The sequence below is a fragment of the Trichoderma reesei genome (assembly GCF_000167675.1).
Source record: "Trichoderma reesei QM6a unplaced genomic scaffold TRIREscaffold_11, whole genome shotgun sequence".
NCBI lineage: Eukaryota > Fungi > Ascomycota > Sordariomycetes > Hypocreales > Hypocreaceae > Trichoderma > Trichoderma reesei.
In genome coordinates, this window is record NW_006711158.1 from 420,914 (window position 1) to 446,371 (window position 25,458).

The window sequence follows — 25,458 nt, forward strand, 5'->3', positions numbered from 1 at the left end:
CCATCCACCTTTCTGAACATGCCGAAACACCCGCTGCCATATCCCAGCTCACCAATGTAAAAACGCGGCAGTGCCCATCATTCACACCACGTCCATAGCAGCTCACAACATGACGCGTCCACAGCTGAATGCCGGAGCAGAAATCCGAAGTGACGGCGCCATTACAGCATGGCAAAGAATGGCGTCGTCATCGGAATTCGTAGTATGGAGATGCCTCTGGCGTGTCGAGATGTGGCGCAGATGCAAAGTTTATCTCGCGGCAATGTCATGATCCCTGTGTGCCACTACCCTCTGCTGTAGCACGGGAAGTATGTCTTTACCTGACCCTTCTTCCAAGGCGGGAAGAGAGAGAAAAAGTGTTTGAGCTAAAGTATGAGCTGTCGTCATGGTCCGGGCCGTCTGCCGTGGAACGTCGATGTATCTGTCTCACCGGTTAGCGGTGAACTGACTATGAAGATCTATGATCCCTATACTTGGACTGGCTGGGTAAGACATGGTGAGTGGTGATTGCATTTTGACATGGCTGCGGATTCCCATAGCCAGTCATAGTTCTCTCATCATTCTGGGCAAGGCGGACGCATGGCAAGGCGATTTGCCTTTGTCGCGCACAAGGAGTTGGAGATGACGAAGTGGTGATGTTTTGGTGACAGGTCTGACTGTATATGGTGGATCAAGAGACTACAGCACATGGCAAGTTTTTCATCTCCCTGTGACTAAGCAGGTTCGACTCATGAAGAATCTTGATCAAGAGCTGTATTCCGAATGAAAAACAAAGTATTGTATCAATTATATCTCGAATGAGATTGTAGTCGCACATGATGGGCATGCACTGCGTGCTACTTCAGCCACGAGCGAGCGGTATCTCGCACCTCAAACTCAGTGCCCAGCATCCTCGATTGATATGTATGAGCAAGGTAGGCTTTTATTGTTACCATGGATGTGATGCTTTCTGCAAGACTAGAATCTCGCTATAGTATTCGAGGGGGGTAACTCTCGAGTCTGCTGTGAACTTGAACAAGACTGAAGATGCACATTCGTCTTATCACTAAGATGATTTTCATTTCCTCATCGAGCTCTATCCAGCATGGTCATTGTCCATCTAAATTTTGCTCCTAGATTTTTCTCCGTGTCCTCTTCCACTACTCTACCATGTCTCTACCATTTGATCTGAACCACGTCTTTTTTCCGTGGTGGACTTGCTAAGCACGATACTTTTCGTATATCTAGGAAGCGACGAGTCAGCACCTCATATTGGCTATCCAGCGTCCTAGCGAAACAATCTATCTACCTCTACCACGTCTAGTACTACCAATAGGCAGACAGGTACAGGTAGGTAGATGGAGTGATTGCTACTGTTTTTTTTCTTCCTATCACAGTAGGTATGTATCTAGTCTAATCAAGCTTCTCTATGCACCTACTGATAGATCAAATATCTGCTACTATCGCAACATATGTCTAGTCTTATACATGCGCTGTCTTTCTATCATAACAACTTATCTCAGTAGGTATAGTAAGGTAAGCCTTTGTCTCTATATTGATACATCTGGGATACCGGATGGGGAAGTTGGAGTGCCGGCCAGCCGCTTCCTATAATTATCTGAAATAGAGCTGACCATGCAGCATTTGAAGTTGCACGGCGATTGGTGCAAACGCGACGCCATCCAACATGCTTCAATGGATTGTCACTGGTCAAAACGACACCGAATGCCTGTCACTTCAGCCGATGGCAATTGGGCATCCTTGTAGCTGCCTAATGTTTCGTGTCCTCAACTTCTACAGCAAGAGCACAGAGCGATCCCTCGCCTCGTGGTCAGGTTTGATATCCGCATCAACAACAGGCTCTTCCTTGCTGCCATGTCGTTCAAAGAGCGCCTCCGCCGCTGGTTCAGGAGGTTGATCCCCCAAAAGGGCCAAATATCTGTACAACAAAAGCTGGAGAAGCAGGATGGCCAGAACGAGCCAGCAAGCACGCCCACCCCGCCCGTCAAGGCATCAATCGCATCCAGTGCCCCGACGGACCTGACCGAGAGCCTCTGGGATCAAGCATACGACGAGTTGAAGAACAGCAATGCTGCGCTGGTTGAAGCATACGAGAAGATCTTGTCTCGCAAACTCAACGGCCAAGGGTTCGCTACGCCTGTTACTGCAGCCGACGGGAACATCATTGCACAAGATAATCCTCAGAAAAGGCGAGGTCAGATGCTGCAGCTCATCCAAGCCGGTTTGGACAAGACGGCTGGAGAGGCAAAGATCAAACAAGCCATTGGCTCAGTTCTCTCTGCAAAGGACATAATCAGCGATGCCATCCAGGCTGTGCCACAAGCAGCCCTTGCTTGGACGGGTCTATGCGTCGCGCTCGAGGTAAGTTTCGAAATTGAACAGACTGAGGATATCCATGCTGACTTGTGTCAAAGGTGGTTCAAAATCCCATAGCTGCAACGGAAGCGAACCGCCGTGGCATCGAGATTGTGCTCAAGAACGTGGACTGGTATTCGGAATTATCCAGCGTTGTGCTAGAGAAGAACGACAACGAGCGTGGCCTGTCTGGCATCCGACAGGAATTGAAGATTCAGGTCGTCAAGCTCTACGTCCTTCTGCTCTCATATCAGATTAGGAGCGTCTGCTCATATTACCGCGACCGTGTTCTTGAGCTCCTTCGCGATATTGCCAGTCTCGATGATTGGAAAGCCGATATCAAAGCTATCGAAGAAGCCGAGCTTGGCGTACGTCATAAGATAAAAACATACGCCGAATTAAAGACGGCTTCGGATCTCGATAAGCTTGTCAATCATGCATCGACAAAGGAGGATAAACAATGCATCCAAGACCTACGCATCACTGATCCTTTGGATGACAAGAGACGCATAGAACAGACCAAGGGTGGTCTTTCACGGGAGCTTTACTGCTGGATCCTTGAGAATCCGGAATACCAACAGTGGAGGGACTCTGATGAGAATCGGCTCCTCTGGATCAAAGGTGATCCGGGCAAAGGGAAGACTATGCTCCTCTGCGGCATCATTGACGAACTAAATCAACAACCAAGCCGCTCGGGCCTTGTCTCCTATTTCTTTTGCCAGGCTACTGACCAGAATCTCAACAACGCTACTGCCGTTCTACGTGGACTCATCTTTATGCTTGTCAGGCAGCAACCATCGCTTGTCTCTCATGTTCGGAGAAGGTACGATCAAGCGGGTGGAAAGCTGTTTGAGGGAGCAAACACCTGGTTCGCCCTCTCGGACATTTTCACAACAATGCTCCAGGATCCCGCGCTGAAGGGCGCATACTTGGTCGTCGACGCTCTTGATGAGTGTGTGTCTGATCAGCAGCAGCTACTGGACCTTATCATACTCGCCTCTGGCACAGAAGCTCGCGTGAAGTGGATCATGTCCAGCCGAAACGAGTTTCGCATAGAGGAGCGCCTGAAGCATGCTGAGCAAAAGGTCGAACTCAGCCTAGAGGTAGAGCTCAATGCACAGTCGATCGCCACCGCTGTCAAACTCTATATCGAAGACAAGTTGCAAAAACTATCAGACGCGAAGGGCTATAACGAAGTGACTCAAGAGCGAGTTCGAAACTACCTCCTTAAGAATGCAAACAATACGTTTCTCTGGGTAGCTTTGGTCTGTCAGAACCTTGAAAAGCACGCGCTATTGGAAGCTTGTGATATGCTCGAGGCGTTTCCAAAGGGCCTAGAGTCCCTTTATGGAAGGATAACGCAGCAGGTTCTCAAGAAAGATGGACGATATGCCAACCTCTGCAAACAGATTCTCATGGTCATGATGAGTGTTTATCGCCCCATCACATTGCGAGAACTGGGTTCTATGGCCGAAATCAACCAAGAGTTTTCGGATGATGTAGGCTATCTAACGGACGCTGTCGCACTCTGCGGATCATTCCTCACTATCCGTGAGGATACCATCTACTTTGTCCATCAGTCCGCTAAAGATTATCTCTCCAAGAACGAAGGCGCCATCTTCGAATCCCGCCTTAAGGACATACATCAAACCATGGTTTCCCTTTCGCTACAGGCCATGACCAAGATTCTACGAAAGAACATTTATGCACTCCCATGGACTGGACTCCTCTCTGACGACGGCATTGACATGCCAAGTCCTGATCCCCTATCTGCCATTCGATATTCCTGTGTACACTGGGTTGACCACCTTTGTAAGGGGTCCACGGTAGAGGCCTATCTCGAGGATAAAGGGCCTGTCGATGTATTCCTCCGTGAACATTTGCTTCATTGGCTGGAGGCGTTGGGCCTTTTGCACCAAGTGTCGGCTGGTATCCTCTCGATCGTAGCGCTGAAGGACTTGGTTGCTGTAAGTCTACCCATGTTTGAGTGTCCAACCAAAAATAAAGCTAACCATCCAAGGCAAAATTACCGGGAGGAGAGCTTTCGAAATTCCTCAGATGCACATCGGTTTGTCCTTTACAATCGAAGGCCTATCGAGATCGCCCCGCTTCAAGTGTATTCATCTGCGCTCGTCTGCAGTCCTACGCAAAGCCTCGTGCGGAAAACTTTCCATCGAGAGATACCATCGTGGATTCAAAATAGACCTGCGGTCGAGGATAATTGGAGCCCTTGTTTACAGACACTAGAAGGCCATGCCAGTACCGTTGAATCAGTGGCTTTCTCAACAGACCTCATGCAGATCGCCTCAGGATCCGGTGACCGCACAATCAAAGTCTGGGACATCACCACAGGTGCATGCATCCAAACGCTCGAGGGACATACCCATACAGTGTGCGCCGTGGCTTTCACAGCAGACAGCCGACGAATCGTGTCGGGGTCCGATGACAAAACCATTAAGATATGGGATCTGGCAACCGGCGCGTGCCATCGGACACTTCGCGGCCACACAGACGGAGTTCAGAATATAGCTTTATTAGAAAACGATCAGATTGCTTCTACATCACAAGACGCGACTATTAAGATCTGGGACATGGAGACAGGCTCATGCTTGCAGACACTTAAGGGTCATACTGACTGGGTGACCTCGGTTGCACCGTTGGCTGGTGGCCTAGTCGCGTCAGGAGGACGAGATCGCACAATCAAGATATGGGATGTAGCTACGGGCTATTGTCATGAGACGCTCGAGGGCCACACTGGCTCAGTGACTTCACTTGTCACGTTGGCAAATGGCCAGCTCATCTCAGGGTCAGGGGACAAAACAGTAAGGCTCTGGGATATCGCAACAAGGACGTGCATTCGGGTATTCGAAGGGCATCATTACAGCGTGAATACAACAGCTATCATGGCAAATGGTCAACTTGCCTCAGCCTCATATGACGACACAATCAAAATCTGGGACATGGCGACAGGCACATGTATCCGAACCCTTGCGGGCTACCATGGCTCGATTAACTCGGTGGTCTCGTTGTCAAACGGTCAGATCGCTTCAGGATCCCAAGATGGCAAAGTAAAGCTCTGGGATACCACCATGAGCGCCAGTGTTGAAAGCATGAATCAGCATCAAGGTCAGATTGAGTCAATCATTTTCTCATCAGACGGCCGGCAGGTTGCCACAGGGGCAACAGACGGCAAAATCAAGATATGGGACGCAGATACAGGCGCATGCATCCAGACGCTGGTGGGGCATACCGACTATGTGCTATTTGTCAAATTCTTGACTGATGGCCGGCTTGTCTCAGGATCGGAGGACAAGAGAGTCAAACTCTGGGATGTGGAGACGGGCGCGTGTGTCCGGACGTTTGAGGGCCATAGCGACTGGATTTACTCAGTAGCCGCCTCAGCAGACGGTCGGCGAATCGCCTCGGGATCATACGACAAGACAGTCAGGATCTGGGACACGGCTACTGGTCAGTGTGCCCGTACACTTGATGGACATCGTGATTGGGTGCGCGCGGTGGCCCTCTCTAGGGATGGTCAGTTGGTGGCCTCGGGATCCTTCGGTGGTCGCATCATGATCTACAACGAAGCCTCGCACTCACATCGCACACTTGGGGACCACGGCCGTGATATCGCCTCAGTGGCCATCTCACCAGATGGCCTATACGCCCTGTCGGGAGCTGATAATAACACGATCAAGGTCTGGCATATAGCTACGGGAAAGTGCGTCCACAAATCTGATGTTCATGCCGAATGGGGGGCTCAACTATCGTTCGATCCAACGATGAATTATCGCATCTGCAGCAACTTGGGTGGCTACATTGATCTGGATCCGCCATCCCTTGAGGCTAAAAGTGAGGATGGAAGTGAACAGGTCCAGAGCTCAAGGCCGCCTACTCCCCCATTATCCTCTGTCATGTTCCGTGGCTACGGTATAGAAAGGCGAGACGGGCGAGAAGAGTGGATCAGGAAGGACGGGAAGCCGCTGTTTTGGCTGCCGCCAGAATATCGATCTTGGTACTCCGCTGTGTCGGGATCTACTGTCGCAGTCGTTGTTGGCAGGACTCGTGTCGCCTTCTTCAAGTTTTCAGAGGCCGGGCCAGAATCATAGCTGCCTCGTCTATATTTCTTTTGGACCAGATTGTCATGCTTTACTTATGGAAACTGTTTATATCCTTGAAATTCTCAATGTTGAAATTCGTTTCATTTTATCACAACAGACGCCCATCAAGATATAGTGATATAAAGTGACTGTCAATTATCGTTCAAAGCTACATACAGGTATCAAACAGCGGCTCTCATGTCGAATCGTGACTTATCCATCGCGCTAAACAATAATAAGCAGTAGAAGAAGAAGAAGAAGACAAAGTACCAAGCAAAAGCAGGCATAAAAACCAAACAAAAGGGGGAACAAAAAAACAAAAAAAACAAGTGCCTCCAAGCCAGCCAATCCGATCAAAATCACAGCCCTCCCTCAAAAGCAGCACCCATCGTCATCATCTCAATCGTCATCCCCGTTCATCGCACAACCACAGCAGCATGAGGCTCATCGTCGCCATCAATGCTCTCCTCGTACTCACTTCCAGAACCCTCCTCATCATCCTCATACGCAGAACTGCCCTTGCTAATGCGCCGTCTCTGCGTGCCATCGCTCTCCTCGTGTCTTTCCCGAGCATCAACGTCATCGTGGTCATCCTCATCAATCTCCTCCTCATACTCGGAAGAACTATCGCCTGCCGCGTTATCGACCGCAGACTCGTGCGTCACATTGACCATGTCGCCCTCGTCGAGCTCCTCCACCGCCTCATCCATCTCCTTGTGCTCCTCGCTCAGCCCGCTCTTCTGCGCCGTGCCTCCCCAGCTGCGCTTCCGATGGCCGTTGATACTAACACTCGGTGTCTTCACGCTATGGCTTCTCGTGATGGGTGTCGACGCCACATTGTTCGCCATCTGACTGAGCGACGCAATACGTCGCGCAGTTCCAATCTGTCCAGGCGCCATGGGATTCCTTGCCGCGGCGAGATGCTTCGGGATGCCTCGTGGGGACGAAGAGCCGTCTTCGCCAGCAGGTTTCTTAACCCGCTTGCGGTTCATGGAATCTGCGCCGCCCTTGGCCTTTTTGCCAAAAAGGAGCACCCGAGAGTGATCCATGACCCCATTGAAGATGCGTCGTTCAAGGCCTTCAGCGCGGAGCTCCATCTCCTGAAGCTCCTCCTTGCGCAGGCGCAGCGCCGTCTCGAGGGCAGAGACGTCGCCCGTAAGACGAGTCTTTTGCTTCATCAAGCCCTCTTGCTCGTTACGCAGAGACAAGACGCTCCGTCGCAGCCACTCCTCTTCCTCCTTGAGGTTCTTGACGGAAAGCTCAACGTGCTCCCTCTCCGTGCTAGCTCGCTCAAGGGCAAGGTTGGTCTCTTCCAGGGCCCGCGCGCGGTTATCGCGCTCATCCACCATGTGCTTCGTCTGCTTGGACAAAAAGTCGGATACTTCGGCAGCAGTCTCGACGACAGACTGGTGCACCTTGTCCAGAGTCTGAAGCTGGAGCAATGCCTGGGCTGCAGCATCGTTGTGCTGCACAATCTTGTCCAGCTTCTCGCGGACCTCGGCGTCATCGTACTTCTCGGGCATCATGGCCTTGAACGTCTGCTCCGTGGGGATAGCTGCGACTACCTCGTCCCGGATCGTCTTGGAGTGCTCAAAGTGGTCTCCGACGAGGTCAAGCACGCTCTTGACTGCCTCCAGAATCTGGGGCTGGTATTCGCTCACGCTGCCATGGACCTTGCTGACGGCTTCCTGGATCTGATCGCGCGTCTGCTGGTGATCGGCCTTGCCTTCGTTGTGAGTCTCCTCTGAGCGAACAGCCACCTCCTCCACCTTGGTGAAGACAATCTTAGAGGCCTCCTCCATCTTCTCCAGGGAGTCAGTCACGGTTGACCCGAGCGTATCAATCAGCAACTTCAACTCGTCGGCGACGGCCTTGGTGCCCGCCACCGCGGACTCGGTCACAATCTCGCGTGCCTCGGCGGCTTGCGACTTTTCATCCATCAGAATTCGAAGCGCCTCGCTCTTAGCCAGGACCTCGCTAATCTTGTCGTCGATCTTGGTGCGAATGTTTTGCGTGACCTCGTCAAGCTTCTCGTTCGACTCGATCCTCGACCCGGCAATGGCCTCCTTGGATATCTCAAACTCGCTCTTCATGACCTCAAACATGTCCTTGACGTCTCCGGCAACAGTCTCGTTCTTTTCAATCTTTTCGCCCACGGCTTTGAGCGCCTGGCCGAGGCCTTCAATGCCAGTAGAGCCATCCACGAGCTTGTTGCGAATCTCCGTCTGGAACTCCTCGAGGAACGTCTTGACCTCAAATATGCGGTCATGGACGCCATTAATGTCAGACTGACGCTCGACGAGCGCCTTGGACGAGGCCTCGTGGTAATTGTCAAACGTTTCCTTGGTCTCCTTCATGACGGCTTCAAGCTTGCCAAGGTCCTCACGGGTGGTAATCGTGGCGAAATCCGCAACTGCAATCCCGTCCACCAGAGTCTTGATATCACGCACAACCGTCTCGACGGCGTGAACGTCTGACTTCTTAACCTTCTCGGGGCTCTTAGCTTCCCGCTCAGCATGCTCCTTGATGTCTTCCAAACCCTCGCCGAGCGATGTGATAATCGCCGTGAGTTTAGCAAAATCATCCTTGTGGAACAGGTTGGGGATGTCTTCGAGCTGCCTGTTGACGGATCGGATAGCCTCTCGAGACTCCAGGATGAGCGACTCCAGTGTGTCGATATGCTCCCTGCGCACTGCCTGGTCACCGTCAATCAGATGGTCAACACGGGCTTTTGTGTTGCGCAGGATGTTTTCAATAGCAGCAACGTCTTCCTTGGTGGGGTTGCCGCCACTCTTAGTGAAGATGGAGGGAATGCTTCTCATGACGTAGTCCTCCCCTTCCTTTGGCTTCTCGGACTCATCCTTCTTGTCGTGCTCCGACTTGCCAGCCGATGACGCTGATTGAACCACCACCGGCGCGCGCGACTTGAGCTCGTCGACACCTCTCTGGACGTCGCGAAGCATGGTCTCCAGATGGGACAGGTCCACCTTGGGGGCCGCAGCAGCAGCGGCAGCCGAAGAAGCTTTGGCTGGGTCCAGCTCCTCAATCTTGGCTCGCAGCTGCGTGATTAGGATCTCGAGGTTCTTGATATCATCATGCTTGGCCATATCAGCAGGGATAATCGCCATCTCGTTGTCGTGCTCGCCGCCGCCAACAGTGCGAATGGCAACAGCTCTATCGTTGCTCGAGTCGCGAATGGTGCCAATGTCCGACCTCACGCCGTCCAAGCCTTCCTTGAGAGCGTCGAGAATCTCGTCGTTTGCAGTGAGATCAACTGGCTTGTTGGTGATTCTGTCGATGCCGGCTCGAATGTCGTTCAGGCCATCGTTGAGAGCGTCCAGAATCTCGCTAGTCTCCGGTCGCGGTCGGAGGATCTCCTGTCGAAGGTTGCTCAGGCCGTTTCGCAAAGCGTCAAGGAGCTCGTCGTTGTGTGGCTGCGACATGGGAGCGGCTGGCACCATGGATGAGTGGACAACATCGCGAAGGCCTTCCAGCTCCGTCTGAAGCTGTTCTCGAGACGTCGCGTTGGCTTTGGACACGAGCGACGACATTTCCTCCTTGAAGTCCTCCATGCTCTTCAGGAGACCCTCGAGGAAATCTTCTTGACTGGCCACGCCGGTAGCGCGGTCAACGTAGCGTTCGATGGCGACACGGAGATTCTCGAGGCCGTCCTTGGTAGCGTCCAGGAGCTGCTCGGTGTCGCGGCTGCTGGCAGCCATGTTCTCCTTGGCCCCGTCCGAGAGTGTCCTAAACTCTAGCTTCATAAAGTCCATCAGCTCGTGGAGCTTGGTGCTGATCTCGTCATGATTCCGAGTCGGCACCAGAGCGTTGCTCTTTCCGAGATCCAAGTCGTTGAGGCCCTCCTTGACTGCGCGGAGCATATCCTCGCGGGTCAGCTCGTTGCCGATAGCAGATGGGGCAACGGGAAACTCAAACTCCTCGAGGCATTCGCGGACGGCTTCAATGATTTCGTCTCTCGACATGGACGCTGGGGTGTCCATCTGAGGCGGGACGTAGTGCTTCAGGCCTTCGACCACAGCCGTCAGCACCTCATCTCTCGTAGCTGCTGGGGGCGACTGGTTGCGGCTCTGGTACTCTTGAAGGCCCTGCTTCAAGCATTCCAGAATCTCGTCCCTCTCCAGACCAATCTGCTGCACTTCAATCTCGGGCTTGTAATTCTCCCAAGCCTCACGGACAGCTTCGAGCACGTCATCTCTGCTCAAGTCGGGCATCTCCTTGGCAGCCTCGATGTCCTTGAGGGCGCTTCGGAGAGCAGTATAAATTTCTTGGTAGTCAACGGTGAGTTTCTGCAGAGACGCAGATGCCTGGGACTGACGACGATGCTCCGTGAGAACATGGCTCAGCTGCTCCTTCATCTGCTCAAGTCCCTCGTCAATGACCCGCGAAACCTCATCCTTACTAGCCGAGGGTGATGGCTCGGCATTGTCTCCAGCATTTCGGCCGACGTTCTCCAGCCTCTTGCCAAGCTCGCGGCCCATGCCCAAGACTTCACCGCGAAGCTCTCGGACAAGTGCCTTCACCTCTGCCGTGAGGCCACCGCTCGCCGCAACGCTATCCTTGACAGAGCGGATGATGTTGATGACGTCGTCGTTGAGAATGCCTTGGGAAGCCGGGCCTCGACGGGAACTGTCCAAGTTGTTGAGCGAGCGCGGAGCAATGGCACTGCTAGGGCCGTGAGGGACATGGCCCTCGTTGTGCTCCAGGCTGAATCTCCGGGAGTGGCCCGGGGCAAAGCCTGCTGTGTTGACGGACACCATGGCACTCTCCGTTTGCGCCCGGACGAAGTTAACCAGCTCCTCCACTTTGGCAGCGGTAGCCATGCCTGAGAGCTTCTCGGAGAGCTCAAGGAGATGGCTGAGGAGCGATTCTTGTCCATCCTTGGTTCCCAGGCCACGAAGGATCTTCTCCAGAAGAAGGATAGAGGTTGCGCCCGAGTTGTCGCCGCCAACAAGCGATGGGGTGCTCATGGAAGCGCGATCGATAGACTCAGCAAAGCTCTTCGGTGAAGGGATTCGGGGCATCTGATACGTCCGCCCACTGTTGGGTGAGGTCGGATGAGGCTTGTTGTCGAGGAAGTAGCCGTTGTACGAGTCCCGATGGATCCTGGCTGAGGTATCCTGGATGTTCCCCAGCAAGTCCCTGAGACTCTTCCTGATATCCTCGTCTCGAGTGTTTGTGGCCTCCTTGAGGCTAAGCAGATCGGTTGCGTTGTCTCTGCTGCGTCGGCTGAGAGCTGCCATTTCCTTCTGGAGGGAGCTCGCGATGCTGGTGAGGCTCAGGATTTGCGATGCCAGGCTGTCCATGGTTGCTCCTCCCTTGGCGCCATTCGTAATGTTGGACAGCGGTGGCTCCGTCTCCTTGGTGGGCGAGCTGCCGGGCATGCTCTGCAGGGCCAGCATGGTTGACGACACGGGCGGCGTGTTCTCGGACAGGATGCTCTGCGGTGCCGGTCGACGGACGGTTGGCCGAACAATAGGCGTCAGGCTGCTAGACAAGGACGGCGCGGACATGTTCATCTCCTTGTCGTAGATACCAGTCGTACGAGTCTCGAAGGAAGAGCTCTCCCTGAGCCCCGGCGGCGTGGTAGGTCTGGTGCTCCTCTCCAGCTTCTCGTATGACTTGGTGGGCGACACGCTCGGGGAGTGCGAGTTGTTCTCCAGCATCAGACTGATGTCTCGCACAGAGCCCGACTGCATCGACTGCAGCCTGCGGTGAGGGCCGACGCCCTTTGCGAGCGATCTGTCGGGCGACCCGTCGTTGACGCGCTTGGGCACCGGAGGCGGCATATGGGTGCCGTGGTTGTCCTTGACGCGCTCGCTCAGCGCGGCGTGCGCCGACTGGATGGCGCTCGACACCGGGTACGGCGATGTGCTCGTGCGCGTGGCCATCTTGGGCGACTGAGGGTTGAGGGGGAGCGGCGGCGGCGCGCGCTCGGGATCGGAGCTGTCCCACCTGCTACGGGTTAACTGACGCCAGAACATCATGGCGGCCTGCGGGAGATGCGGTGGGAAGAGGGCGAGGATACGCACATTGGGATGAGTCCTCGATCCGAGGAGGCTGAATGTTGATGTCTCAGGTAGGGCTCTCCGTCGAAAGAGCCTTGTCGTTCACTATATGGCATGCTTCGACGCCTCGGATGGAATGTAACAGCGTGCAGATGGCCAAGAAATGCGCCCTGCCTTTGTCAAATCGAACTGCTGCTTCACTCAAGTCTCAAACGGGGGCTCCGCCGAGGACGACGCGAGCTAGGCAGCGATCTAGAGAGAGAGCAAAATTGAGGCGCTCAGGTGGGACTCTTGAGCCGGATATCAATTATATATCGCGGGTTGCAGCCTGCTGCGAAGGGGGTGAAATAGAGAGAAATAGGTACTGGGTAAGAAAAAAGACAAGTAATCGCGGCTGTCCAGTGTTGACACTGTAAACACCCCAGACAATGTGTTCCGGGCGTTTCTCACAACCGCTGGGGTCTCATAAACAGATCGCTGATAAGTTGCGGTGGTGGTTGGTTTTTAGATGGGGAAGCGCTTTGAGCGAATGGGCTCGTCAAGAAGGCGGGCAAAAGTGACAAGGGGTGATGTTCTTGTTTGTTGCGCCCACTGCCGCGTTGCCGGGCAACAGTGGGGCATATTATGGGCGACGTCCCAGGCTTCGAGTTGTTCTGCGCTATCCTGTGCAGCACACTGCTGTGAACGGGGGTTTGCCTGAAGAAGAGAGAGAAAGAAAACAAGGCACATCCATTGGCTCTGGCTTCGGTTGACGAACTTGTGCGCGAATCAGGAACCGGATATGCGCCACGTCAACCGTTTCCTGATGAGGTCGCTTGTCGATGGGGGGGAGTAACAAGGAACTGGGATTATCGCGGGTTATGCTCTCGGGATTGGTGGAGATGCCGGTGCCCTGTGCGCGTTTATCTGCGAGCGAATGGGTTCGTTGACTCTGGACGCCTATCAATGACTGGGATATTCATCATCATGAACTTTTGGGGTGATGGTGTCTTTTTTTTTGTATTCTTCTTCGTCGTCGCTAACAACTAATGATACCAAATCTAATTCTACACAGAGCAGAGTGCGGGTTCCTCGTCTTTTCGTTCTATACATGCCGTCACAAGAGCCCAGCGGCGCCTTGTAATTCCCAAAGAAACACGCCGGAGTTCTAGCATTTCCTCCATCTCTCCTTTTCTTTATATATCAAGATTCCTCTCGCTTGTTCTCGCTCTTTTTGATCAATTGTTCGCTCCTCTTTCCTTTGTCTCAATTCGCCTGTCATTTTTTTCGTTGATATTACATGATGTAGGGGTGTCGATTTGTGTAACCCGGAGGTCAAAGCGATCGTCTCTATTTGCTGAACATGGTATCGAAAGCAGGGATCAAAGTCTGGGCGAGCCAGAAAGAGAACACGAGCTTAGGTCCAGTCATGAGCAGCTGCAGAGCATTTTCGTGTTAGTCTTTGTTCTTCAATCCACACCATCATCAAAATGCTACTCATCACGGCTTGTTAGTTCGTACCTTGGGAACGAGGCCCTTGAAGAAACTCGGCAGACCCTCGTTCTTGGCCATGTTGGCCAGAATCCTGAAGCCGCTCTCGGGGTTGTCAAAGTTACGGTTCTGGATACGGGTCTTGATGACGTCGAGCGGCGCGGAGACGACGAGCGAGGCCGACGCGCCGGCGATGGAGGCGATGAAGTTCTGGAACCAGGTGGCCTTGTTGTAGTCCTCGAGGTGGAAGAGGTACTCCTTGGCGAAAGCAGAGCCTCCGAAGAGCTGCGCAATGGATCTTTGTCAGTACTGATACTTGACGGATGTTGTGAGCTCTTGTCAGGATGGAGAATGGGGGCTTACGGCGAAAGATCCGGGGGCGTTGCGAGCGGCGGTCCATCCCCAGCCTCGGTACAGGCCAAAGCCCTCGTCGGCAACAATCTTGAGGACGCCACGGCCGCGGAAGGCCTCGGGGTTCGTCTGGCGCTTGATCTTGAGCACATCGAGGGGCAGCAGGACGATTTCACCAATACCAATCAAGCTGTAACGACCAAACATGTCAGCCAACCACAATCTCTCAATCCAAAACAGCTTCTCTCGTCGAATATACTGACCTTCCGGCAGTCGAGTGCATAATGGCCTTGCCCGTCTTCTTGCCAAATGCATTCTCAAAGTCCTTGCCGTAGTGCTTGCCCAAAAAGTCGCGCGCGACGGGCTGGCCGCCGTACTTGTATATCCTCTGCAGCACCTTGTAGCCGGCGGCGTAGCCCAGGCCGGGGAAGAGCGAGACGAACTTGCGGCCGAGGGGGGCCGAGGCCTTGTCCTTGAAGATGACCTGGTTCAATTGGCTTGCCGAGGTGACCTGCGACGGATTGGTCAGCTTTCGTGCTTCACTCGGCGTTACGGCGAAGGGCAGGTCGAGGGGGTGAATCGGTGGAAGAAGGCGTTTCTTACTCGGGTCTGGTTGCTCATCAATCGCTTCGCAATGGTATCAACCTATTCGGCGCAAGAGCAGAGAATTCGTCAGTTCGAAGTCCCGTTTGAAAAGGCGTTTGCGAACATCCTCTAGGCAGCGACATACGGGGTGGAAAATGGCCAGCTCGGAGATACCAGCAGAGCCTGAATGAATCAATTAGCCACACATCCAGAGCAATTACGCGCGCAAATAGCATAGGAAACGAAGTAATGGCATACCTGAACCGAGCAGTCGAGCCAGGTTCGACTCCTTGGAGCTTCCAGAAGCGGGTGGTGACATTTTCGCGACAAGTCTATCCGAGGATTACAGAGAAATCCCTAGAGAAGATATCCACTGGGTAGAGAATAAAGAGAAAGAATACAACAATCAATTCCCAGTGTCACAAACGCGCCCAAGAAAGAAGAAGAACCGCAACCGGAAGTATTAAGAACAAACAAGAGAAAAAGTTGGGTTGTGTGTTTGTGGAAACTTTTTTTTTGCGCACTTCTCGCGATTATCTGATGACGCTCTGGAGCGCTGTGCTGCCCGATAAGGAATTGTATGTATGTACCTCAGGTCCCACTGACTTGACTGGGGGGAGAGTGACTGTTTCCACCGATTTTCGGCGGGCAGCGGGAGAGAAGAGAGACTTTTCTTTGGGGGTGGGCGCGGCTTTGCGGTTTATCAGCGGGGCTGGTTTGCAATTTGGAGGGGTAAAGAATTGGCGGGCTGAACTGGGTTATCGGACGATTATTGGAGATTTTTTTTCCCTTGGCGTCTTTTGGTGTTTTGGTGGTTGCTTACCCTGGAGAATTGCCTTTTAGCTACGAGAAACTGTTCTGATGTAAGAAAGGATAAGAGAAGGATAGAAATCAGATATTCGATTGTAGTTGATGGAGTAACAGGAGTATTAGGCAAATTCTATGCGCCTACGGCTATCCGGGCATCTGAATATTGGCGGCCGACTCATGTGGAAGCCGCATTGTATCGGTCTCGTCTTGTTCGTATAAGACCGAGGTCCTAAAGGCGATGCTGAATCAATTCTCTACCGCGGCTTAATAGCCGAGCGACAGTCCCACGGCATGCTTGATATTCTAGCCTTGCTCACTATTCGGGCATGACTCGGTAGTAATGCAATTCAGTACCCAGTATTGTCTGATGAAGCAAAATGACCTTGGCAGCAGATTGTTCATCGACTTGGACCCCCCCCTACTGCCCTCGCGATATCGTCATCACAGACCTACATTCACGGATATTTCGTACCCTGAATCATATATAGTACAAGTATCGTATCAAGTAATTACATTGCTCAATGCCTCTAGTAGTCCCGGAATATAGACACCATCTCGTCCAGTCTCATCACCTGTCCAATGAGCTTATTCTGCTCCTCCAGGTGCCGGTTGTACTTGTTGTAATGCTCCGCCGTCATCACTTCTTCCTCCTTTCCCATGACGTCCTTTCTCTCCACAAACGACAGAATGTTGCGTTCTCGATGTCTCTCCACCTGCAGCACCTGCAAGGCGCGCACCATGGCCTTGTACAGGTCGTCCAGGATGTGCGCCTGGTATCGTTCCCGGTCAAAGAACCAGAAGAAGAGCGTCCGGTTGGCCAGTCTGGTGTTGTCCTTGGGAACCTCCTGAATGTCCACCAACCCGGCCATCTGCATCGCAAGCATCTTGGCCTGCACGTCCGTCTTCTTCATCAGCGCCGCAGAGGGCAGCATCTTCTCGTCCAGCTTGCCCTTCTCGCGCAGTATGCGAGTGAGGCGAAGCCCGTGCCTTCCAAACGACTGTTCAATGAAACCATCCAGCTCTAACTCACGAAGACGCTCCATCACCTGGTCGAAATCCACCGTCCACTGCCCGCGGCCCTGCGTACCGCAGTGGCGAACGAAGCGATGCTTACTCTCTGCTAACAGCAAGAGATGCTGGCGCATCTGATCCAGGCGATTATCGGACGATGTCGCTGTGTCTTCAAATGTCACCTTCATCGGTCGGCCTCCATTGGGCTTGGAAACAGACCGAGATCTTCGCGAGAAGCTCCCGACCTTACCCCCTTCGTCCGAATCGTCATCGCTGTCGAATGGTCCCGATGGCTCCTCATCCGAGTCCTCGGTGATCATGTCGTTTCCGGCGGGCGCCGTCCTAATCTTCTCTGCGCTTTGATAATCGATCTTGTCCTTTGGCGCCTTGCCTATCCCTGCCGCGACATTGATACTCTCGTCGAGATGCTCGTAGACGTCCATCGTCGTGGCCGCAGCTTGTTGCTGAATCGAATCCTCGCCCAGGAAAGGATCGGGCCGGCACCTCGACACTTCTGAAGTCAGGAGGCCCAACAGCGTGCGATACACTTCGCCGGTAACTTCGCCCAGAGTGTCCTTGGCGAAGGCGGCCAGACGGTGGCTGCGCAGCTCCACCAGGCATTTCTCGTAGTTGACCCTGACGACCACGTTGGGCTTTGGATATTCTAGTTAGCAAAGGTCAAAGAACAATGGAATGGGGAGGCTCACATTAAGAGGCGGCAAATCGTCATCCATCGCTCTATCCTCTTCGCCGAATCCATTCCCGAGCTTCCGTCGCTTCGTTACTGGTCCCCCAAACTGGTCAAGCTGCCTCTTCAATGCCTTGGGCTGCTCTATAAACGATCGATACTGCTCCATAATCTGTCGTTGCTGATCTATCTTCGTCTTGGATGCCTTCTCGCCGGGCGCCGTCTTGGTGACCTCGGCTTCGATCTCGCGGTAAACGTCGTTAGGGTCGCGGAATGACTGCGGCCGAACAGTCTCGATGATGTCGCATCGGATCAGATGGCTCAGCACGCTGTGCAGTTCGGATTCGGATTGAATCAGGCCAGAGCCGGCCCCGTTCACCCCATTGCCGTTGGCGTGCCCGTTGGACGTCGGGGCGCGGGACACGTAGGCGTGAGTCAGCTCGGCGATTCGCGCATATCCAAGAAGCAGCAGTGTCTGAACGAGATCGCGCTCCGCCGTCCCATATTGGCTCTCGATCATCTCCAAAATCTTGCCAAATCGGACGAGATTGTAGCACGCGTCGGGATTGGCATCGTACGTGGTGCGCTTGGTATCGGGGTTTGTGTGGTGGTATAGAAGATTCTGCTGGATGAGGACGCCCAAGCCATTGCGAATCTGGCGAGGGCCGAGCTGCGTGTAGAGCCCGAGCTGCGCGATGGTGGATCGGCCCTTGGTAAAGAGCGCGGCGAGGATTCGCTGCGAAAGTGTGAGCACAATGGACAGAGTCAGCCTCTAGCACATGGCGATGATGCCGAAGACGCAGAACAGCGCCAATGGGCGAACAGGCCTCACATACCGAAGGAAGCTCGCCGTAGAGATCACTGACTAGGAGAGCGCAAAGCTCCGCCGCATTTTTTGTCTGGACAAATCACCGAGATTAGCCACCAATTGCCCTCGTCTTCCGCGATACAAACGGCGAGCGGGAGTGTTGACTAACGACGAACATTGCTTGCTCCTAGAGATCCTCTCACTATCTCTAGAGCTGCCACAGGCGCTACCTCGACGTCATTGACTTGCGCCGCACCAGATCCGATCTCGCCGTGCTGGAGGAGAACAGAAAGGGCGGTGGAAGGGAGGAAAAGGCGCTGGTTTGTCGGGGTTGGTTGAAGTGAAGATGTGAAGCAAAGGGAAAAAAAGTTGACGGTTTAGTGATGTGTTTTGCGAGCTGCAAGATTGGCCTGGGTCATTTTTTTTGCGGGCGATGGTGAGCTAAAAGGGAAGGTGGGGCAGCCGCCAGCATGTACCGCCCACTATTGCATAGCCCACATTCTGGTGGTAGAAGAGCTGCAGGTACTTGAGCTCATACTAATAAGGTGAGCAGAGCCTCACTTTGTGATGATCTTTTGAAAGACTCTTCAATCGCATTGTTTAGATACAAATGCGCGTACTGAATAGATCGTACAATGGCAATCAGATATGCATGCATTGCGGCTACGACGCATTCGTCTTCTACAGCTGTGAATGTTGCGTGTGATGGGTATCGCTTTACTTGAAGTTTTACATGCCAACCCCTCTATCGTACAGACTGCCATAGAGGCAGAGCACCTACTACTCAGCAGTGAACTCAACCTTTATGATGCCTCGGCTGCCCCCCGCTGCTGCTTCAGCTTCTCCTCAAACTTGGCAAACTCCTGCAGAGAAATCTCCTCTTCCTCATCAAGGATCTGCTTTACTCCCTTGACTTCCTCAATCTGTGCGACAAGAAATCAATGGTTAGTAACGAATCTGGGGACGTAATACAAGCTCGAGGGATCCATGCAAACTCAAAGAAACTCACATAATGCATCAGCATGCCCTCAATGCCATTCTTCAGGGTGACTGTACTTGAATCGCAAGTTCGGCAAGCCCCGCGCAGCTTCAACAAGACCTGACCATCCTCGAAGCCACGGAACTCAATATCGCCACCGTCCTCCTGGATGGCCGGCCGGATCCTCGTTTCCAGCAGCTCCTTGATCATGCCCACCACTTCGCTGTCGTTCTCGTTGTAAGCAAGGCTGTCCTCTTCCGCCGCCGCCTGACCAGCCTCATCCGCCTTGCGCTCCACGACATTGACAATCTTCTCGCCGGACGTGATGGCCTCGGTGATAAGGGCGAAGATCTCGGGTCGTATGTGAGCCCAATTGGCATCCCCGGCCTTGGTGACGGTGATGAAGTCGGTTCCATAGAAGACAGATGTGACGCCGTCAATGTTCATAAGCTTCGCAGCCAGAGGCGAGGGATGCGGCGGGGATATCGTAGAGCGCGGGTTCAAATATTCTATAAACGGCGTGGACATGTCCGGCGGAATGATGCGGTGGTTCGGCAGAAACTTGAGTGCGTCTGGGTTCGGTGTGCTCTCGGTCTGGATGAAGATTGTCCGGGCACCGCTCGGCACAGATCGCTGCGTCTTCGTGGGTTGAGGCCGTGATGCGGCAATGACCGGGATCCGGATGCCGGTGCTGAGATGCCGCCGAGACAATCTTGATGCGGCCGCTCTGACTTGACAGGCGGCCAGTGGTCTGGAAACCGCAGTGGCGACGAGTCGCGAGGCCGTCCTTTGCATGTTTAGCGACGCCATGGTGAGGTTATTACAAGGTATAGAGCAAGGCAAAAAGAAGAAAACCAAGAAAGTGATGGGCGGGCTAATAAACCTCGACGGATTACAAACCCGACCGACGTCAAGAGGCAACTTTCCCACGAAGCCGCCAAAAGCTGCATATCCGCGGGGCATCACGTGACGCGCTCAACCTCCCGGGAGCCGAAAATTAGACGGGTAGCTGCACGACGAGGCACTTCTTTTTCGGCGACGACGCTCTGCTTGCTCCATCACGACGCCTAAACGACCGTCAATTGCCTAGCAATCACACCCCCCGACAATGCTTTCGAGGTCGGCTCTCACGAAAGGCGTGCAGCACGCCGCTCGCCGGTCAGGCGCCGCGTCTCGCCGCGGCTTCGCTGCCGCCGCCTCTGCTCCGACCGGATCGTACGAGACTGCCGACATCAGCGGCCTCAGAGTGGCCTCCAAGGACACCCAGGGACCGACCACGACGTTGGCGGTTGTTGCCAAGGCCGGCACTCGTTACCAGCCGCTGCCCGGCCTGACGTTTGGCCTCGAGCAGTACGCTTTCAAGGCAAGGGCGCATTCCCTGCTCTTCGGCGCAGCTTGAGCTAATTTTACCATCGCCATCTCATAGACCACCCAGCGACGATCTGCCCTGCGCATCCACCGCGAGTCTGAGCTTCTCGGAGGCCAATTGACTGCCTCTCACACCCGCGAGGCTCTCGTCATCGAGGCCAGCTTCCTGCGCGATGATCTGCCCTACTTCGCCGAGCTCCTGGCCGAGGTTGTGTCCCAGACCAAGTATACCAGTAAGAGATGGCCCGGTCTGCAAAATTTCGAAACAGAGAGAAAGTTGATGCTTGTGGTGATGGGAGGCTAAACATGTTTTGCGTGCCGCACAGCCCACGAGTTCCACGAGGAGATTGAGCGAATCCTGCCCTTCAAGAAGGCTGCTGTCCACGCCGATGTGGCCGGCCTTGCCCTGGACAACGCCCACGCCGTCGCTTTCCACAATGGCCTCGGTGCCGCCCTGAACCCCTCCGCCTCGTTCCCCTTCCAGAAGTACGTCAACGAGGAGTACGTCTCCAGCTTCGCCGACGTCGTCTACTCCAAGCCCAACATCGCCGTTGTCGCCGACGGCGCCGGTGCCCAGAACCTGTCCAAGTGGGTCGACCAGTTCTTCAAGAGCGTTCCTGCTGCTGCCCGCAGCGGCCAGACGCTCAAGTCCGAGCCCACCAAGTACTATGGTGGTGAGCAGCGAACCAGCCACCCTGCTGGCAACGCCGTCGTCATCGCCTTCCCCGGCTCCGACACCGCCGGCTCCAAGCCCGAGATTGAGGTTCTGGCGACGCTCCTCGGTGGCCAGTCCACCATCAAGTGGACCCCTGGCTTCAGCCTGCTGGCCAAGGCCACTGCTGGCACCTCTGGCCTTTCCGTCGGCGCTTCCAACCAGGCCTACTCCGACGCTGGTCTCCTGACCATCCAGCTGTCTGGCGCCGCCGCCTCTGTCCGCAAGGCTGCTGAGGAGACCGTCAAGGCTCTCAAGGCCATTGCTGCCGGCAACGTCAGCAAGGAGGATGTGGCCAAGGCTGTCGCCAACGCCAAGTTCGGCCTTCTCGAGAAGGCTCAGACCCGTGGTGCTGGCATCCTGCTGGCGGGTACCTCCCTCGTCCACAGCGGCAAGGTCCAGGACCTCGCTGCCCTGGCCAAGTCTCTGGACGCCGTCACTGCCGATAAGCTGAAGACTGTGAGTTGTTGTTCCCTTTCCACCTTCATTTTCCTTCATGAACTGTACTGACATGTCTTTTTCTTCAACTCAACAGACCGCCAAGTCTCTCCTCGACGGAAAGGCAACCGTCTCTACCGTTGGTGACCTGTTTGTGCTGCCTTATGCTGAGGAGCTGGGTCTGCGGGTATAGAAGGGGGGAAAAGATATCATGGCGTGAAAAGCTTGTACAACAGTCAATAGTCATCTAGATGTGAGGGAGGAGCCAAAGTCATGGTGTTTGGTGCGAAGACAAAAAAAGGCCATTCTGTATTCAATTTCCTTCTCCTTTGTGTTTATTGAAACGCAGCTGTCCCATATATCTTCTTGAGCTCGTCACCAAACCTCCTACTATGGCTAGGGGGACGAGAAAAGGAAAAGCACAGAAAAAAAAAAGACTATATATGATTTTAAAAGCCTGTCAGTAGCTGCTGAACGTGGATGGTGAGTATACGTAATGATGAGACGACTTATGCGAAGTTCAGGCATGGCTGCGGCCTGGCGGCTTCATCATGATACGTGCATTACGATGTCTTGTTGTCCACGCACACAGGACAGATGTCGATGCTGTCATCATTCCAGCGACGTTTGTCAAAGTAAGCAGATGAGTCGGTATACGTGGGAATCTATCGAGTATCTAGGCTGGGGGATCGTATTGTGGATCATGCAAATAGTTGGCCCGGTCAAGCGAGGAGCGAGAGATTCGGAACCTTTGGTTTGGTTCTAATCTCTGAGCTTGTAGATGAGTGCATCTGGCTCCGGAGATTGAGGAAGAAGCTGAGAATCAGCTCGACTGATAGGGGGGGGGGGGGGGGGGGGGAGAAGTCTTGAGGGGAGGTCAGAGCAGGGAATGGGGATGGGATGGCCATTGGCTGCTACAATTTGGTCTTGGATGTCGTGTCATTGTAGATGTCTGGATCGTTGTGAATATGTATCTGTGATTGCAGATTTTGATGGGATATGGACCACGGTTTTGCTTGCAGGGACTCTGTTCTATGAAGCACATTGACTATCACCCTGATGCACATCCCGCATGTTTCGATGGGCTTAATTGTACCTACCTAGTATGCCCAGAAATGTACGTTCATGAGACAGCTGTCATCACTCTCAAGTAGCTTTGAGGGGGGGACTCAGAGATATGCGAGTCTTTATAGCCTGAAAGTCTGGGGCAAGAGACACCTCAATTGCCGGCGGGAGCACGGAGTTTTGTGGCGCATACCTATCCATGTGTAGTACAAGTACTACCGGGAGGACGAAGAGATTACTGCTCGTAAATCCAAGAGGCGTGATGAGATCGGGGCATAGGCAGTTGCTGAAAATAGGTGGAAAAAAGGGGGCAACGGCAGGGGAAGCGGGAGGAAATAAAAACAAAGCAATTGAAATGGTAGTATTTATCAAATTTCAGCCAAGATGACGGCGTGATGAAACTAGTTTGGAAGGAGACATGTCGAGTGTTGATCTTGTTGTTGATGTACGGTAGCTGGAAAGGTCTCCGTTCACGATGGTGTGAGCTGGTGGTGTAAGTCGAACATGGCCTAAAGAAGGGGGAACGAGCGGATCAGCTCCGTGATGGCAAAGATTCGACCGCACCTTACGAGATGGCTAGCAGGCAGTCTGTGCAATAGTCTCACACTACTACAGGGTTTGCAACACACAGATAATCTCCGCAAGATGGAGATATGGAACATGGAGGGCGGGCAGCAGGTGAGGCTGGCACATGTATCAACTGACATGACCCGTCGTCATTTCGCGGCTGTGCGAATGACGCGCTGTCTCGGTTATTACTAGCTTGTTAGATTCTCCCTCACCAGGCGAACCCCGGGGGGGCCTGAACTGAGATGCTGCCGCAATTATGGGTATGTAGGTGCTTGTACGTATAAAAAGCATCTGGGAATAATAATGGGGAGATGTGGAATTTGCAGACGACATTGGCTGTGCGGGAAACCGGGGGTGCCACGAGATTGGCGCCTTGCAAGGAGAGATTGGGTGGGTTGGTGATGGTGTTGACGTTGCATGTTGCGGAGGGATCCTGAAGATGAAGCAGACAAGTTGCTTCGAAACGGAGTGAACCAGGCCGCTACCTTGAAGGCAACCAGATGCCATATTGCCCCTTTGATGGCGTTGCAGAAGGCATTCAAGTACACCACTTGTATCTCCTCACAGAGTCTCTACCTCATCTCGTACATGATATGGCCCTCATTTAAACATTCCATCCATCTGGCCTGGCATCAACAGCCGTCACCAGCAGCCCTTGCCGGAAGAGGAACAAGGCTCAGCAAGGGTAGCTCGCTAGCGGCTCGTCCATCTCCCCTTTTGGTCTCCCAGCAACAGGGGTGCTTTATTGGGCCTCCTCTCGGGTCTCGTGGGCGTCCATTTGGATCAACTGCTGCTGGCCGGTCTTTGAAGCACCGCGTGAACAGCTCGAGCCCTCCGATTCTCTTTCAGCACCGCTCCACCCTATGCATGTATCTGTACTCTCGGGGCTCCTTTCCTCCTAGCGGGCTGCTTCAGGGCCTCCAGCGCTCCAGCTCTCCAGCACTTGCACAGATTCAGTGGAATGGCACATTGAACTTGAGTGCAACTGGGCGGCTCTCCTGACTGTCTTGGTAAGGTACTGTAGAGACCCCCCTGCACGTTTATAAGCGGCGCTCCACTGGACACCCCCCCGCAACACCAAAGTCACGACAACGGCCGCCTCTAAAACTCTTCCCGTCAGCGTGTACTTGTACCGTAATACCGCTGCAGCCGCTGGAGCTTATCGACCGGCAGGAAAAGCTCTTATGCGAGTCTTTTCTTTACCTTCTCTGCATTATCTGTATTATCCTTCTATTTTCGACTTCCCCGAGTTGTGGCTGCAGCGGCGCGGCTAAGAGGCGCTCCTGCTTGGGAACCGGTACCTTTGCCCTGTATCATTACACGGGAGGCGCGACAAAAAGAAAGGCACAGGTCACTTCCAGGTACCGTCGGGTCGGGTGCCTCTTTGCCTTTGCGGAGGGTGAGATTGGCACTGGACTTTCTAAGCCTGTTGGATTGGATACTCGACCTGAATCTCAGCTCGGGGGGCTCCAACAAGTCAGATCTTGCTTGTGCCTCGTGCCGCTGCTTCACCACTCTGCATCTCGACTCGACTCGACTCGACTTGTCCACCCGCCCTTTCTGCTGGCGGTGTGCCCTTGTTTCTCTGCTTCTCTATAGTCACTGTGAGTCTGCAGCCAAAAACCCTAGCCATGTGCTATCCTTGCTGTGTCGTGCCCTCAAACCGCCCCGCTGGCTGGATGGATCGCAGACGGATGGACACCGGATGAACAGATGCTGGATCGATCCCATCAATCATGGTTGAACATGCGCTGACTGACCCCCATTGAACAGCCTTCTCAACCATCTCGACCATCAAGCCGCCGTCACTGGGCACAGCTTGAGACAGCGCAGCAGCAGACAAGCTGCAACGTCATTTTCCCGTTTGTCCCACCTGATCCAGCGGTTCGCCTTGCCCAACGACCCCGGCAGGGCATCGTCAGCCCAACACACAACGCATACTTTTTGTTCCATTTTGCTTCGTTTTTTTGTCCATTGAGGCTCACTCTCCTCTTCCTCATATCTTCTCTGCTTTGTCCCTCCCGGCTGGTTTCTTCTCCCGTCTGGGCAGCTTCCCCGTCCCGTCTCGATGATCCCCCGACAGCCTTCCGCCATATCGTGAAAGCATTGCCTCGTCTTACTG

At 53.8% G+C, this 25,458-nt stretch overlaps 6 protein-coding genes across 6 annotated transcripts; 2 read left to right on the forward strand and 4 right to left on the reverse strand.

The window, feature by feature from the left end:
* Nucleotides 1-2,804: 2,804 nt before the first annotated feature.
* TRIREDRAFT_63240 (uncharacterized protein) lies at nucleotides 2,805-6,464 on the forward strand (the record flags this gene model as incomplete). Its single annotated transcript, XM_006965931.1, has 3 exons — nucleotides 2,805-4,342; nucleotides 4,397-5,240; nucleotides 5,487-6,464. Coding segments are annotated over 3 exons (3,360 nt in total), but the record flags the coding sequence as incomplete, so codon positions are not given.
* A 407-nt stretch (nucleotides 6,465-6,871) lies between these two features.
* Nucleotides 6,872-12,597, reverse strand: TRIREDRAFT_63156 (uncharacterized protein; the record flags this gene model as incomplete). Its single annotated transcript, XM_006966052.1, has 2 exons — nucleotides 6,872-12,428; nucleotides 12,506-12,597. 2 exons carry the CDS (start codon nucleotides 12,595-12,597, stop codon nucleotides 6,872-6,874), a joined length of 5,649 nt encoding a protein of 1,882 aa, XP_006966114.1.
* A 1,213-nt stretch (nucleotides 12,598-13,810) lies between these two features.
* On the reverse strand, nucleotides 13,811-15,319 carry TRIREDRAFT_78679 (uncharacterized protein; the record flags this gene model as incomplete). Its single annotated transcript, XM_006966053.1, has 7 exons — nucleotides 15,146-15,319; nucleotides 15,033-15,070; nucleotides 14,906-14,947; nucleotides 14,566-14,813; nucleotides 14,315-14,492; nucleotides 13,982-14,236; nucleotides 13,811-13,897 (listed from the first exon to the last, which is right to left on the reverse strand). Exons 1-7 carry the CDS (start codon nucleotides 15,204-15,206, stop codon nucleotides 13,811-13,813), a joined length of 909 nt encoding a protein of 302 aa, XP_006966115.1. The 5' UTR covers nucleotides 15,207-15,319.
* Nucleotides 15,320-16,224: 905 nt separating this feature from the next.
* On the reverse strand, nucleotides 16,225-18,295 carry TRIREDRAFT_63038 (RNA polymerase III subunit; the record flags this gene model as incomplete). Its single annotated transcript, XM_006966054.1, has 3 exons — nucleotides 16,225-17,361; nucleotides 17,416-18,132; nucleotides 18,233-18,295. Coding segments are annotated over 3 exons (1,917 nt in total), but the record flags the coding sequence as incomplete, so codon positions are not given.
* Nucleotides 18,296-19,007: 712 nt separating this feature from the next.
* TRIREDRAFT_63272 (uncharacterized protein) lies at nucleotides 19,008-19,978 on the reverse strand (the record flags this gene model as incomplete). The annotated part of the gene is made up of 2 exons (XM_006966055.1): nucleotides 19,008-19,127; nucleotides 19,214-19,978. 2 exons carry the CDS (start codon nucleotides 19,976-19,978, stop codon nucleotides 19,008-19,010), a joined length of 885 nt encoding a protein of 294 aa, XP_006966117.1.
* A 280-nt stretch (nucleotides 19,979-20,258) lies between these two features.
* On the forward strand, nucleotides 20,259-21,907 carry TRIREDRAFT_48883 (uncharacterized protein). The gene is made up of 4 exons (XM_006965932.1): nucleotides 20,259-20,546; nucleotides 20,610-20,784; nucleotides 20,878-21,722; nucleotides 21,799-21,907. Exons 1-4 carry the CDS (start codon nucleotides 20,292-20,294, stop codon nucleotides 21,892-21,894), a joined length of 1,371 nt encoding a protein of 456 aa, XP_006965994.1. The 5' UTR covers nucleotides 20,259-20,291; the 3' UTR covers nucleotides 21,895-21,907.
* The last annotated feature ends 3,551 nt before the right edge of the window (nucleotides 21,908-25,458 follow it).